This window comes from Dreissena polymorpha, chromosome 11, assembly GCF_020536995.1.
Source record: "Dreissena polymorpha isolate Duluth1 chromosome 11, UMN_Dpol_1.0, whole genome shotgun sequence".
Taxonomy (NCBI): domain Eukaryota; kingdom Metazoa; phylum Mollusca; class Bivalvia; order Myida; family Dreissenidae; genus Dreissena; species Dreissena polymorpha.
This window is the reverse complement of record NC_068365.1, coordinates 58,596,715-58,611,813: the sequence shown is the minus strand read 5'-3', so window position 1 is coordinate 58,611,813 and position 15,099 is coordinate 58,596,715. Positions and strand designations below refer to the sequence as shown.

The 15,099-nt window shown below is 34.2% G+C and overlaps 2 protein-coding genes and 1 non-coding gene across 4 annotated transcripts in view; 1 reads left to right on the top strand and 2 right to left on the bottom strand.

Annotated features, from left to right (window-relative positions):
• The first annotated feature begins 1,669 nt into the window (after positions 1-1,669).
• Trnat-ugu (transfer RNA threonine (anticodon UGU)) lies at positions 1,670-1,743 on the top strand. The gene has a single exon. It is a non-coding gene; the product is annotated as a tRNA-Thr (tRNA).
• A 2,933-nt stretch (positions 1,744-4,676) lies between these two features.
• On the bottom strand, positions 4,677-10,611 carry LOC127850282 (apolipoprotein D-like). The gene is made up of 5 exons (XM_052383200.1): positions 10,221-10,611; positions 7,517-7,647; positions 6,900-6,985; positions 6,186-6,284; positions 4,677-5,848 (listed from the first exon to the last, which is right to left on the bottom strand). The coding sequence occupies exons 1-5, from the start codon at positions 10,338-10,340 to the stop codon at positions 5,691-5,693; spliced, it is 594 nt and encodes a 197-aa protein (XP_052239160.1). The 5' UTR covers positions 10,341-10,611; the 3' UTR covers positions 4,677-5,690.
• Positions 10,612-14,600: 3,989 nt separating this feature from the next.
• The window catches only part of LOC127850283 (apolipoprotein D-like), a 13,640-nt gene continuing 13,141 nt past the window's right edge, over positions 14,601-15,099 (bottom strand). For both annotated transcript variants that reach the window (XM_052383202.1, XM_052383201.1), the window contains exon 5: positions 14,601-15,099. This exon is cut by the window's right edge and continues 7 nt beyond it. In XM_052383202.1, coding sequence (XP_052239162.1) covers positions 14,961-15,099 — 139 coding nt within the window. In that variant the 3' untranslated portion in view covers positions 14,601-14,960.

Genomic DNA, 15,099 nt, shown 5'->3' with positions numbered 1-15,099 from the left:
ATGTGATCGATTTGATACAATATAATATGAAATGTAGCTAAAATTCGTTTGGGATGGATAACCTTTTCTGACTGTGACTTCTGCTCTACTGACTTCTGACTGACCTACCGACAAGACAATGAATACAGAGTTGATCAAATACTTTCAAGAAAAAGGGCTCACCGGAGAATAATTGCTTCTGTTAGTTTATAAGAAGGTCTGGTTAAAAAGCTTTTTGTGTGTATCCCTCTTTGTAATGTTACATTTATCGATATTCGAACTGACAACAAATATGACATATCTTTAATCACAGTGAGCGAAAGTGTATTGTAAAATATTTTGACTGACGTTTAAAGGCAAAACAGACAAACACGAGACCGCAGCGATCGACCAAGGATACAGCTGATGCTATAAACGCGTTCATTAACACAAGTTTTTCTTCTGAATACTAGTATTCTGGGACCGTATCGCAATTTGTTGAAGAAAATCTAAATTGTTCAACATACTTAAATATTGCAATTGTTGTTGTCAATCTAATTGCTTTTAAATATATAAAGTTCAATGAACACAAACTTTATTTCATTTAATTATCATTCAATGTGTTTTATTCACGGTTTATTATCCCCCGCCATAGGCGGAGGGATATTGTTTTGGCGTTGTCCGTCCTTCCGTCCGTCCGTCCGTCTTTCCGTCCTTCCGTCCGTCTTTCCGTCCGTCCGGAGCCATATCTTGGAAGTGCTTTGGCGGATTTCATTGAAACTTGGTATGAGTATATGCATGGATAAGAGGATGATGCACGCCAAATGGCATTGTACACCATCTGTTATAACAGAGTTATGGCCCTTTGTATCTTGAAAATATGCTTTTTTGTGTGTGTCCAGAGCCATATCTTGAAAGTGCTCTGGCCGATTTCATTGAAACTTGGTATGAGTATATATATGGACAAAAGAATGATGCACGCCAAATGGCACTGTACACCATTTGTTAATCACGGAGTTATGGCACTTTGTATCTTGAAAAACTGCTTTTTTTGAGTGTCAAATATAACACTTTTGTGTCCAGAAGCATATTGGCGGGGGATATCAATTCAACGAATTTGCTTGTTTTCTGGACTTATTACATCTGGTTTCTGAGGCACTGCGCACGACAACCACCTTACAGAATATGATGAAAGTCGCATGTATTTATCTCCGAAACAGGTAGATTCATTGATATGACATTCACTGTGTTTTGCTGCTTTCTTGTATATAGCTTTCACACTTAGTAATTAGGTATTTCTTAAAAACATATATTACCGAAAGAGTCATAGAAGTGTGTTAGTTTTTTTCCCATGAATATTTACAGCCAAATTAACACGTGCATTTGGTAGCGGAGTTAACTGTTGGACATTCAACTACATCATACAAGCAGTCGCATTTTCACAAATTATCTCGGTATCGTTATTTTGTATATTAATCAAGGAAATATTTCCATTGGGTAGCTGTCTGTCACGGTCTGAACTTGATCACGTAAGGGGAGAAGTTGTGTGGCGGACCGGTTAGCTCAGTCGGGAGAGCGCTCGCCCTGTAAGCGAGGTGTCACTGGTTCCGGAACCAAAATATCACAGGGTGAGAAAATTGTGCGGCCAGTCCGGGACTCGAACCCGGGACACGTTCTGAACTGGGTCACGTAAGGGGAGAAGTTGTGTGGCGGCCCGGTTAGTTCAGTCGGGAGAGCGCTCGCCCTGTAAGCGAGGTGTCCCGGGTTCGAGTCCTGGATTGGCCGCACAATTTTCTCACCCTGTGACATGTCCACTTCACATTCCTTTACACTTCACTGGTATAAATGGTGTATTTGGATTGTTGGTGGATCTTGTTTATATAAACACAAATATTTAAAGAATAGGTTAACTAGAACCTGTAATTATTTAATTACGTTTTGTTTCAGTTGTCGATATTTTTTATAAGTAACTATTAGCTAAAGGGAGCTACTTCAGCCTATACCTGTTTTTATACAGCATATTTATATTTACTTGTTTACTATGTATAAGCATGTTTGTATTAATAATATGTATACAATACAAAAATATTAAGATATGTAGTAATGAATTGAGACGGCAATGCGGCATAATAAAACATTTAATGGACTAAATATCATAAATACATTTACTTTATGAACTCTATTTAACTGTAATAAGGAATTAAGGCGAATTTGCATACGTAATTAAGGCGAATTTGCATACGTGGAAGGACGCTGTCGAAGACCTTGGATAAATTAACAACGAACTAAACACATGCTATGACCGGAAGAACCATTTGACAAGTTGACATTTAACGCGAATACGATATCTTGATGGCCCACGTGTGTCGCGTTACTAAGGTTAAGACCATGAAGGTCAGAAGTCCACCTGATGGTGCAGTCTGCGTTATTGTCTATGGTCTCACAACCGATGGTTAACGAATACCATGAAGTCATATTGATGGGTGTTTGATCATCCTGATGCTGAATGGTGGATCTTAATAAAAGTACCTTTTTTCTGATATAAATTTAACGTGCATTTGCTGACATAGTAGTCGAATTCGTTCGGATTGTATACATGCTACCTTGTCAAACATTATGTTGAAGCAAATGAAATATAGTTCTCTATGCAAATTTATTGTTTATGAACCATTTTTTATTGGTACAGAAGAATCATGAATTAAATGTTGCACTTTTGTTTCTTCCGAAAATGACTCTGTCATCTATGACGTTATTTGAAACGTTAATGGTAAAAAATGAAATATTTTGTTAATTGTTTTTTTAAGTTTATTTTCAATACAATGTGTTTACTCAATTGTATCAACAAATACCCTCTGTTTCACAAACCACACAACAACATTCGTCAATATTACCTTACAAACTAGGGTCACAAGGGGTCCGTACGGATGGCTTCCAGTCAAGCTGGCAAATAACGTTTACGTTTTTCATTAACGTTGAATTTTAACCGAATACTATATTTTTTGCCTTTCCAAGACCCAGCCTATGGATGGTAATGTTCTCTATTACAATTTGCACTACCATCGCATCAATTTACGTAGCGATGCAAAAGTATACAATAGTACTTAACATTCAGAAAAAATCATGTGATAAATAAATAATATATATGAGCTCCCATTATCGTCTAAAGTTTATTAAGCTTATTTGACATTTGCGAATGAATATTTTTGTCTCATGTAGAAATATGAAATTATGTTTTTGATGATTTAAAATGAATAAAATGTCAAATCCATATCCACAATGCGGACACAATTTCTTTGGATTTGCGCGTGATTCAAGTATTTGATAAATAAGTGCCATTGTTAATGTGGAATCGTCTATATTAAACATTACACTGGCTCACCCTATAACAAATAATTTCCTGATTAATAATTTCCCGCTATAGTTTGTGAGCGCAAGTGCTGACCTCATTTACATAATGAAAATATATTTCTGGGTTTTAATGGTTTTGAATACAAAAGTAATAAAGGAAGTTGGGCACACAACGACTCTACACATTTGGTAGAAACCGTATTGTAATAAATAGGAACTCGGAAATAACATCGCGCGAATGTAAAAAATGGAAAGTTTGATATAAAATAGCTGATATAAACCGTTTGTGGACGGTTATTTTCCTACATTATAACTGAATGCTTTTATAAAGGAAACTCTAAGTGTCGGATATACGTGTGCTGTTCATGCCTACAAGGCTTCATCCTGCAACTAAATGTACATCGCGGACTACTTTCTTGGCATTTCACATCACTTTCTTATCGTCCTTATTATACAGATGTTAGGAATACATTAACTCCAAAGTATTATATATCTCGTACAAATATGTTCAAGTTTATCGAACTTCTTAATAGTCAAAACAAAATAGGGCTTATAAAACTAGCCATGTTTTGTTTTAAATGCTGTAGAATGCGAGATAATATCTTATATAAATTATGTTACGGTATTATAAGAACAGTTGGACCCAGGCTTTTTTGTAAAAAAAAGATTTTTCACTTGGGCAATTTGTTTTAGACATATCTTTGTGATAAAGTCTATGATTATTTTTCGACAACGTCAACTTGTAGAAAATGTTTGTAGTGGACAGCTTACCGACCAACATAACATTACACATTATTCAAAATCAATAATCAAATCCATAACGATATCGGCATACCGCATGTTATATATGTACTCCGTAAAGCAGTATGTATTTGAAGAAACAAACCGTTTGTTATCATCATTTTTAATGTGCTTACTTTCACAAACTTAAACTATTTACTGAGAAGGATTAATACCATTTTAATAAAAATAACCAAGTGCGCACATTAAATGGGCCTTCTCACGGTTGGGTTAATTGACAAAATTGAAAAAAGTTGTTTCAGATTCGCAAATGTTCGTTTTAGTTATGATATTTGTGAGGAAACAGTAATACTGAACATTTACCATGCTCTAAAATAGCCATTATATGCATCTTTTGACGATTTAAAAACCCGAAAATTATAAAGCATTGCAACGCGAAATAATAATTTGGAGAGTTCTGTTGTTGGCGTTATATCTTGTAAAACTACGAGGATTGCTTATATATAGTATAAAATACATAACACTTTATATGTGGAAGGATGGCCGAGTGGTCTAAATGATAGACTTTTGACTCCAGGGGTCAGTGGTTCAAGTCCTGCTGAGGATTACCTTTTTTTCTTAAAAAAAATATTTTATTATTGATTTTTTACTGCAGCTTTTTATATCCAATGTTTACATTTATCAATATAAAGCATTAAATGACAAACTTCAAAACATGCCAAATATGTGAAAAGGCCCCTTTTAAGTGATATTATAGGCATTTTTCACTGTTGAATTGAGCTGAAAAGAATTAAAAGGTCAAAAGAGATAGTTAAAATGTGGTTACTGACCAATTATCTGCGACTCTTCTTGCTACCAGTTGTTTATTAAAAATATTTTTGATATACGATATTTTACATGACTCACAAAGTCCTGTAAGTCGAAATGATCCGTAAAACTAAATTGTGTCTTTGTGTCGTATGAACGAATCTGCACTAAAACTAAATTTAGCTTCACATCGTACATCCGTGATCAGTTGTCAAACGAAAGTACGGTTGATATTCAAATGCATTATTTTTTTCTGTCCGGGATATTGTTTTAGTATGTTGATTCTGCATTAACAAATATAAGTGTATTACTATATGAAGTGAAAACACCAAAGATAAACAACGGTTGCGATAGACGCCTATAAATTGCTAGATGCTCATAATATCAATTTAACTGTTATTTATTACAATAAAATCAAATAAATACTTACAAACAAGATGTAAATTACGAAGAACATAAATAGGAATTTAATAAACATGCTTTTCCAACTAAATATATGTCTTTTAACTTAAAAACCAAATAAATTTACATTTCCTAATATCGACATGATTTGGAACAATCTCTGCAATATGAACGTTGGTGAAACAGAAAACCCAACTCGATCTTAATAGAGAATAACAACCAAAATGTTGTATCGGTAATTTATTGAGTTTTACACTTTGTGTCATCTTTGCTGTATTTTATGTTGTCTTTTCTGCAATAATATATATATTGACTTATTATTTTCCGTCAAACCGGTAATCCTTGCAGATACTTTTTTATAGATGATTTTGAACTAAACGTTTCTTTTCTAAAAAAAGCAAAAGTCAGTAATGCACATGCGTCTCACTGGTCTGCTAGTCCGCTTGATGTCGTCCCGGACAGACGTACGCGTTCTGTGGGACATTGTACAGTTTGCGCCAGTCAATGCCATATCCCTCTAACATGGCGCGAATTTCCGTCATTTTGCTTTCTGGAAGCCCATTGTGAGCACGTGAGAGAATCCACAGATTTTCTGAAAGAGAAAATCTACGTCATTGTCACTGGACATGTGGTTTTATATTATGAATAGTATATTGGTGGATAGTAAAAACATTAACAATATAAAACCTATGAGATAACTCGAGACAACTTAACGAAAACAAATGCAAAAGTATACAATTGGACCACCTAGCTATGAGTGCCAACTGTGTATCAAACCGACAGTGAAAACACTCACAAAAGAAGACACTACATTTGTATTAATAGTCACAAATGGATAATCTTGAGAAACAAAAAACTGTGTGTCGAAGTGACAACTGGACAACAATAATTATAATTTGTTAATAAACACAAAGTCCAGGCAGACTTACGTGAGTTGCCTACAGACGACTCTTCTATACATGACCAGACCACAGAGTGGTTGGTGTAGTCTGTGGACAGCACCCAGTAGTTAGCCACCATCGAGGGACCTGTAAATTTGGGGAGGGTGCATACTATCATAGAACTGAATAAATAAAGTTTTTTCCAGACCACAGAGTGACAGAGTGGATGGTGTAGTCTGTAAACATCACATAGAAGCCAACATCTGGAGCACTTAACAGCGAGAGATAGAGAATACTATCATACACACACAACAAAATGCTTTGTGTAGACGGTAATGTTTTACTATTTTAGCGAAAGATTGATTTTGTCTCAAGATTTGAACAAAGAAAAAATCATCTAAACTTCGGTATGGGTAGTGTATTCGTAGCAGCAGGCAACCACATGGGTTAATTAAACAGAATATGAGACATATCAGTTGGGGATTAGATTTCTTCCAAACGAATGTCTTGTAATAACCCGAAAAAACAGTGTGTTTACACTTTGACAACATATTAATTCCAATGCAAATTTAGTAATTATTGTAACATCTGCTTGCAATAAGTTGGTTCGATTACTTCGTTTAGCCTTCTAATTATCTTTATTTGACTGTTTTATCCTAGAAACTTACTCATTAAGTTCACACTTTGTGTCAAAATTGTGTCATTTTCGAACTCTTAAAATAACACAGTGCTTAAATTATTAATAAACGATGATGCATCTACCTTCATCAAAACTCACTCCCAGTTTTGCTGGTTCCGAAGGATCAATGTTGACAGCAGAACCAAGCGCTGTATCCCAGCTTTCCCATCTGAAAAAATGGAACCATCCAATGAATACCAATACATTGAACACATATCAAAGGAATGTTTTGAGCTTTTAATCGCTGGGTGTTTTTTCCGGAGTGTTCTTGTTATATTTTTGCTGCCCAAATGTTATCGACAGGCAGTTTAAAGGTATTATAATACCTTAATACCTAAAATAAAACCCAACAAAATGGAGTCGATTATGCGAGTTATCGCAGTTGGAAATTACATGTTTATCAAAGTAGATCGATTTTGTTGATTGATTGTTGGCACATATTATAAGGAAAATAAACGTGAATTACTTGTTGCTTTATACAAAAAAGTTCCATTCACTATTAAATTACCCGTTGACTACTAAGAAAAAGTGTTTTTACTGACAATGAATATGGATACAATGAGGATTCCTGTATTATAGGATTTCTTACGATGCTTCTTTAGTTCATTGGTGTCATTTAACAGTCTAAACTAAAACTGACTTGTTTTCAAGGACAAATTCACAATTACAAGATATACTGAGTGAATGCTTTACAACTCACAATCTCACGTAGCCTGTGTTGTTCACCAACACACTGCCGTCATCTCTGAGGGTGTAGTGAGCCGTGCCACATTTGTACGTGAATTGGAAGATGGCGAAATAGCGCTCCTGTTCATACCATAGGCCCATGTACTGAAACAAAATATGTGTGCAGAAGTGTATTAATACACAACTTAGATCCATCATTTGATTTATATACATGTTCGCTAACAATGGCTCGTGTTTACGATATCCTTCTGTTGTGTTTCAGGGTGTGAAGAAGCGTCATCACGAACGAACGACGTATGTCGTCATTGACGAGTCCGTGTATGTCGTCATTGACGAGTCCGTGCACACATGTGTCGTTCAGGTGTGTTGTCGTTTTGCGCATTAAACCCACAAAACACACAATTATGTTATGACAGAAATCAACCATCGCCTTGTTTGGATCTTTCATTAGTGTATAGTGTTTTGTAGCCTTAACCAATAACCGAGTATCGTCGATTAAATAAATATTTGCATTTATGGGTGTACAAACGGAACTTGTACGTTGATTGAAACGAGCGTAAAATTTAGAAACAAATTAAAAAAGACTTGTTCACAGTGTCATATAACAAAAAGATAGAATACTCTATTGGAACAATCGAAATAACACTAATGACTAAAATAAAGTTTAACATATCGCTTTTAATGAATATTCATCAATCGAAATGGTTAAAATAATGAATCGATAGAAATCCTATTCAAAGATAATGTGGAAAGTACGCCAGTTTCAAACGTATAGCTTAAAATGCGCTTCATATATATAAAACTTGATTGGTCCAGTGGTGGCGGTTTGGATTTTGTTTCCAGAGGTCCAGGATTCGAGTTCCCGGTAGGGCAGTTCTTTTCTTCATCATTTGGAAAATGGTTATATGAGACTTTTCCAAATTAGATGAATATATGCATTATCAGATATTTAACTAAACAAAACAAGTACAATACAATAAAACATGTGAAAAAGCATGTTTATATGTGAATTTTCTTCATTGTGTTAATTATTCAAGTTATGCGTCCGTATTTCATACTTTAAGCACAGCGATGTGCGTTTGTACGACATAAAAATTCTTAATGCATGTGACGTATATGATATCAAATAAAATATCAATAATGCGCACGTTCATTGTATCGTTCTTTTTTTATAGACTTTATTAAATATAAATACATATAAATTGATATATGTGCAGGAAAAAACAAAAACACATGATTTCAATATGCAATACATAAATACATTTTTAAGTTTGAGGTGAGCAGTGGAAAAAAACAGGTTTAATGCATGTGCGTAATATATCGTCCAAGATTAGCATGTGCAGTCCGCATAGACTGATCATGGAGGACACTTTCCCTTTTTATAAAAATGTTCATTCAAAGGAAGCGTCATCTTAACGAAAATTAAATCTAGATGGAAAGTTCCCTCCCTGGTTAGTCTGTGCCGACGCAACAAGTTAACCTGGGACGATAATTTAAGCTCATGCATTAAGCCCGGTTTTCCCAGAGCTCGCCTCAATTATATTTATCAATAAATGAACGCTTTTTATTCAATTTTAAAGTGTTTTATTTCGATAGCATCAATTTCAACTTTGAAACCCGATCTATGTGTTTTTGTATTGACATTGGTTCAGTCTATGAATCTTCAAGTCGACAATAAACTTAATAAAATTTCACGTCTTTACCTACTTACCTGCCCGAATTTTAGGTCAAGTAACATGATCCAAACCTATATTAAGCCTATAGTGTGTGGTTACGGCGGATTTCGAAATTTTAAGTCACGCAGTGGAAAAATTATATAAATATAATATAGTTTTAACCATGTTCGAATTTCGCGATTTAAAGGGACTGTCCAACAGATTAAAGCGTCGTTCGACGCGAATCGTTATTTTGGGAAACTGCGAGGATTGCTTATATAGTTAAAAAATACCTCCGATTTGACGTGAGCGTGGATGGTCGGGTGGTAAAGTCAGGAGAAATTTTACTCCAAGCTTCCATGACTCTAGGGGTCAGTGGTTCGAGCCCTGTGGAGGTTAACGTTTTTTCTTCTTTTTAAAATTGTATTCTTATTTTTTTACTGGAGATTTTTAGTTCAAATGTTTAAATTTATCAATATAAAGCATTTAAAGCAATTAATGACAAGCTTTAATACATGCCAAAATCTGTTGGACGGCCCCTTTAAGTGTACCAGACCTACTAAAAATGGATGAGCTACGAAATAAAATAACTGTATGGCTAAAATTCTCTTAATCCAGATTGTTGATGCAAAGTTCCATAGGTGTTGTCATATGATGTGTATACATCCATAAATTACACAGACATATGCATTGACAGATTTAAATATAATAACTATTTGTCACTTGCTAAGACAACGATTTGTTTCAATCTTTATTATCAGGGCACAACCCAGTATTAGAATTAAGAATGAAGCATAGGCATTTAACCAAGATAAATATGTCCAGCGTTTGAATATGAACAGGCTTCTTCTAGTGATTATGTCATTAACAATGTTCTAAATGAAGAATGACGAAGGTTGATGTGGTTAATACCAATTTTGACATGAAATTAAAACTATTATTTAAAATTTCAATTAAAGTAATATACTTTATTCTCTAACTTAAGTATAACTTGTTTGGTGAATACGAGCCATGAGCAACGAGTGCTTTTGAAGTAGACACGAAGGAAAAAAAAAGACTCACCTTGCGAACATCGAAGTCCGGTTGAACATTCACCCCTCGGGGACACCCTTTCAGTGGAGTCAAAATCTGTGACAACACCACGCCTAAACACGTGACACAAAGCAAAATTCTATAAAGCATTGTTATCCGGATTATTTGCAATCTGTTATGTCCGCTTTATTTTGTTTATTTTAGACACTGTCAAAATTGCTGGTTGTGTATTTTAACCGATGTTAAAGTTCAACAGCTAACATAATATATACTTTAATCACATTAAATTCATGGAGGTATACATCCAAACGTGTTTAAACTTTAATATTATAAACAACCTAAACACTGTATTAGTTCACTTGCACTGTGATCAGTCATAAAGAAATCGCGCATACTATCGGCGTGAAATGGGTCAATGCTTTTGAATGTCAACGACGCGTAACTGATTCTGTTTTCTTTCCGATCGTTAAGTAAGCCCGCAAGGTATATGTCTATATACATAGTCGAACCATCTTTTATTAAGAAGGCGTTTGGACGAAAGATTTTTATTGATTTAGTTTGTGTATGCATTAAAATAAACAACGGGTAACTAAAATAACAAACAAAAATTAATTTAAAAAAAAGTCATCGAGCGCCTGTGTTCTACGCCGCTTCCGTCCGCACTTCGGATTTTTATTGCGAAATCATTTGCATTTCGTTACCGATTTATTCAATTTGCACGCTGAGTTGTCTTCCCATACTCTCACAGACAATCTCTGACATCACAAGAAAATCCTTCCACATCTGAAAAGTTTATAATTTTCTGTTATATTTTGAAAGAATGGAAAAGTTTAGGTTCATAAAAAAACACACACACTAAATTACCTAAATTTAAAAAGTAAAAAGAACAACGGGACAAGTATTGCGCAACACGGCTCAGCTATCATCACGTGAGTGGTTATGAATGCAGTGATTTGATCCAGCTATGCTGGTTCCAGTCAAATCTGTTCGAGGAGGTTACGGTCGTTTGAACATTTTTGCGACTTTGTTTTCTCTCTAAATGTATACCGTATGACGATATTGCAAAGGTTCAATGCACGAATTTTTAACTAGTAAGATTATCTACAAAACATCGCTGTGCGTTCCTGAATTGCAATCGATTGCATCTGTTTATGATTATCACAAAGAATTGCATGTGTTGGATTATATATGAGGGGAAATCCCATCACAAACATTTATGACGTGCTGGTAAACATATGCGGGGAAATTAAAAATGCAGGAAATAAATGTCTGTTTTTCCCGTGTCTGTTACTATGGTAATATATTATAAACATAGTAGGTGCTGCTTTAGTTGTGTAGTACTGTGATTAAACAGTTATTTACATACGTCACGAGGGTATCAAAAACATTCATGAGAATGTTAACACATTGAAAATCTTATAACATTTACTTAATAATTAAATTAATGAGAAATTCTGGTCGTCATCATCGCATTCAATTCGTCATCTTAACCTCACTTCAAGTTATTAGGAATTTTCAATGTGTCGGACTAGAGCGCTATTCAATTATAAATTCGTATGTTCATAGTTAAACTACATTAGCAAAGATAATATGCACGGCTATGAAGATCGTCGTAATAGTCATTAATAAACATCAAATAAAGTAAAACTTCTAAAAATGGAAAAAAAAAACACCATTTACTGTCCAGCACTTCTTGAGTTTTTTTTGTCAAAGGCACGATAAAATGAGGATAGCCGATGCTATGAGAATCAGGGATATATTAAAACAGTGTAATATATGCGGGGATGAAGTCACTTAAACATAATAAATATAATGTGAATAACATTATCTTTCAAACTTATCTGTATTGTAATTTCAAAAATAAGCAGAAAGGGGAAACAACTATGTGAGTGTTCATTTCGTACTTACATCCACCTCTATGCGTTATTGTTGACCTTGATACTGTCGCCATCTTGGAGATAGTATTCTGCTTATACGCATGTCATTCCGGCCTCGAATATCGAAATGAACCTCCTCTGTGTATATCACTTGCCCATTTACAATATTAACATATGCGCTATAAACTATATTAAAGTTCACCATGTTTTATAATATCCATGACAATATGGCACGTTGTGTCAACTAGTGCTTAATGATTGAATCATTAACAAATGAAACATTCAATTACTCTTATTAATTAACTTCCATAGGAAAGAAAACGTCGCAAAATCAACAGTATTTTTGTCAGAACTTGTTGAAGCACCCTTTATAATATAAAATACATGCATATAAAACTAAAAAGTTAAACATTTAGTATTGATATTTCAAAGAACAAATTTATACATTTTCCTACAATTTTAAAGTCTTTGAGTCGCCAATTTACCGGCCAAAACAAATTAAATATCGCCACGTTATATATTTTGTTCATAGATCATTCTTTAGTTCTTATTTTACGAGATTTAAAACATTTGAAAGACGCAAATGTTAAATAATAACACACGAGAGCTCTATTTTTTTTTTCTTCTATTCCCCACGTTGCTGATTTAACGAAAACAACCCAAATTCGTCCACGCTTCCAAATAACCCAAAGATGGTTTACATTCAAATATGACGTCAGATAGTTTAATTAAGAACATGTATATAGCACATCGCTATTGTAACAATCAATACGTTAAAGCGAGTTTTACGTCTTTAATCATATTCAATTATGAATTATAATCGTAGTAGTAAATCAACATACCTGATTTAATGCTTACATTGAACAGTCCGACAACGGCAAAATGACACCCTTTGTCGGAAACTAATGCTGATCACTTATGCGGACTGCACAGGCCAATCTAGGACAACACTTTACGCACATGCATTAAACCCAATTATCACAGAGTGAGGCTCATTTTTTTATTTAATTATTTTTAGTACATACCGAATCATCTCGTGATTATATGTAACACTATACTTGCTAAATATAGGAATTAAAACATTCACATCACTGACTTGGAACAAATTTGACCTTTTGTATTTTCTTAAAGAATACATAAATATCAAAATATCCCTTTCACTTGCATAACTCTAAACCCATCTTCTAAAAAAGATCTGTATTTTTAACAAAATAACTGTCTGTCCTTTATTCATTTTAGCTTCATCATGATTTAAGACAACCGTTCTTTTAAAGTTCAAAAGAAAAATTATAAACTGTACAAACTTGCAGTAGAATAGCTTAAAGTAAACCATCTGACACAAGATGTTTTGCGCTATTGGAATTCTTATTTTGTATTAAAACTTTATTTATTGCTAAAATAATAATTTTCATAATTTTCAACAATGATCTGTTGGCGAGTTCTCCACCCATTTTTAGAAAATATGCTCAAACATGGTGCAAGGTCTAAATAAAATAAAACAATTTTCGCGAGCAAATTTTCAATCGGTGCTCAATCGAGTTAAAAGCGTCTCTCTGTAGTTATTTTGAACATGTTGTAACTTTATTCGGAAACAAAGAAAAAAATCCACTGTTCGTGTTAGTGGCTAGGAACTTTCACTCGACCGACATACACATTGATCGACTTGCTTGACCTAGCAGAAGACCACTGGGCTTAGCAGTCACATATTTTTAGTTGCAATGACATCCTGTAAACGCATCGCAAGAAGAACAGAAAGAAATAGCAAGTAGCTTCTGGTAAGCATAGTTGACTTTTATCAACAAAGAAAATGTATATTGCTCTTTGCTCCTCAATGAATAATTTACTAAGTAATATTGAAACAAAGAAATTGAGAATATGTAAACCACTTTATATTTTTGTTTTGCAGTTTTTATAAAAGAATTTAACTTAAATGATAGATTTTTACTTCGAAGCAAATGCCATTTCAATGTTACACACAGCGAAGTTAGAATCGGAGTACATCGTCATATGTGGTACTTTTACTACGATGTATAGTTTATATATAAGAATACACAAAGTAATCAAGCATCATAATATTTCAATGTTATAAAAATTATAAAAAGAAGGAAATATGGTATCAAAAACATGCATAAGAATGCGTGTAAATAAAAAATCATAACACAATATATAAGTACAAAGGTTACTAGAATCTCACACATGAATGCTACCCGAGGGGATTTTTGCGCCATACGTGCCTTCCTATGACACGATGGTGTAGAACGGTGTGTACATATATCAGACAAAGACAAATTGGATTAATCATTTGAATCTTGTGCGTGACAACTTACTTCAGATGAAAAAGCGAAGAAATATTTGTGGGGATGCAAAATGTTAAAAGTAATGAGACCAGAGCACATTATCATTTATTTACACATTTGTTCTCTTTGAGGTGTTTAGAATGTCCCTCTGGTTATTTATAATGGTAATCTGTAATAAACATAGCAGGTGCTTATTCGCTGCGTTATCGGGAAATTTAAAATAAGAATACACAAAGTTAACAAGCATCGTTTTATTTCAATGTTATAAACATTATTAAAAGAAGGAAATATGGTAAAAAAACATGCATAAGAATGTACTTTAAAATCATAACACAATATCACGTTAAATTTATGGTTTTACGCTTGGGAAAATCATGCATTCAATTATTCATTTGTTTGCACACACGTTATTTACAACATAAAATAATGAATATCACAATCAACACACATATGGCATGATGAATGACAATCGGTCATAAACAGCAACATCTTGTTAGCACATAAACAACGTGACCCACGTTATAGTATAACGTGCCATCAACGACAACCTTGTGCCTCCAAAGACAACAGCGTGTCACCGAATGCTAAATGGCATGCTATCGCCCGGGACATTTGCTTCGGTCCTGCTCAGTTGTGCTGAAGTTCTTGGTGTTAATTCCATATCCCTTCAGGAGGTCATAAATGCGACTCATTGTTGGGGCGGAAACACCCTCTGGGCTCCTCGTCAAAACCCAG

What these genes read in the sequence shown, in the direction of transcription:
- LOC127850282 (XM_052383200.1), bottom strand. Translation starts at nt 10,340, where the DNA reads ATGCTTTATAGAATTTTGCTTTGTGTCACGTGTTTAGGCGTGGTGTTG. An exon ending in AACACAGGCTACGTGAGATT is followed by an intron (nt 6,986 to 7,516) that starts GTGAGTTGTAAA and finishes CCATTTTTTCAG; the next exon opens with ATGGGAAAGCTGGGATACAG. An exon ending in GGGAGTGAGTTTTGATGAAG is followed by an intron (nt 6,285 to 6,899) that starts GTAGATGCATCA and finishes CCAAATTTACAG; the next exon opens with GTCCCTCGATGGTGGCTAAC.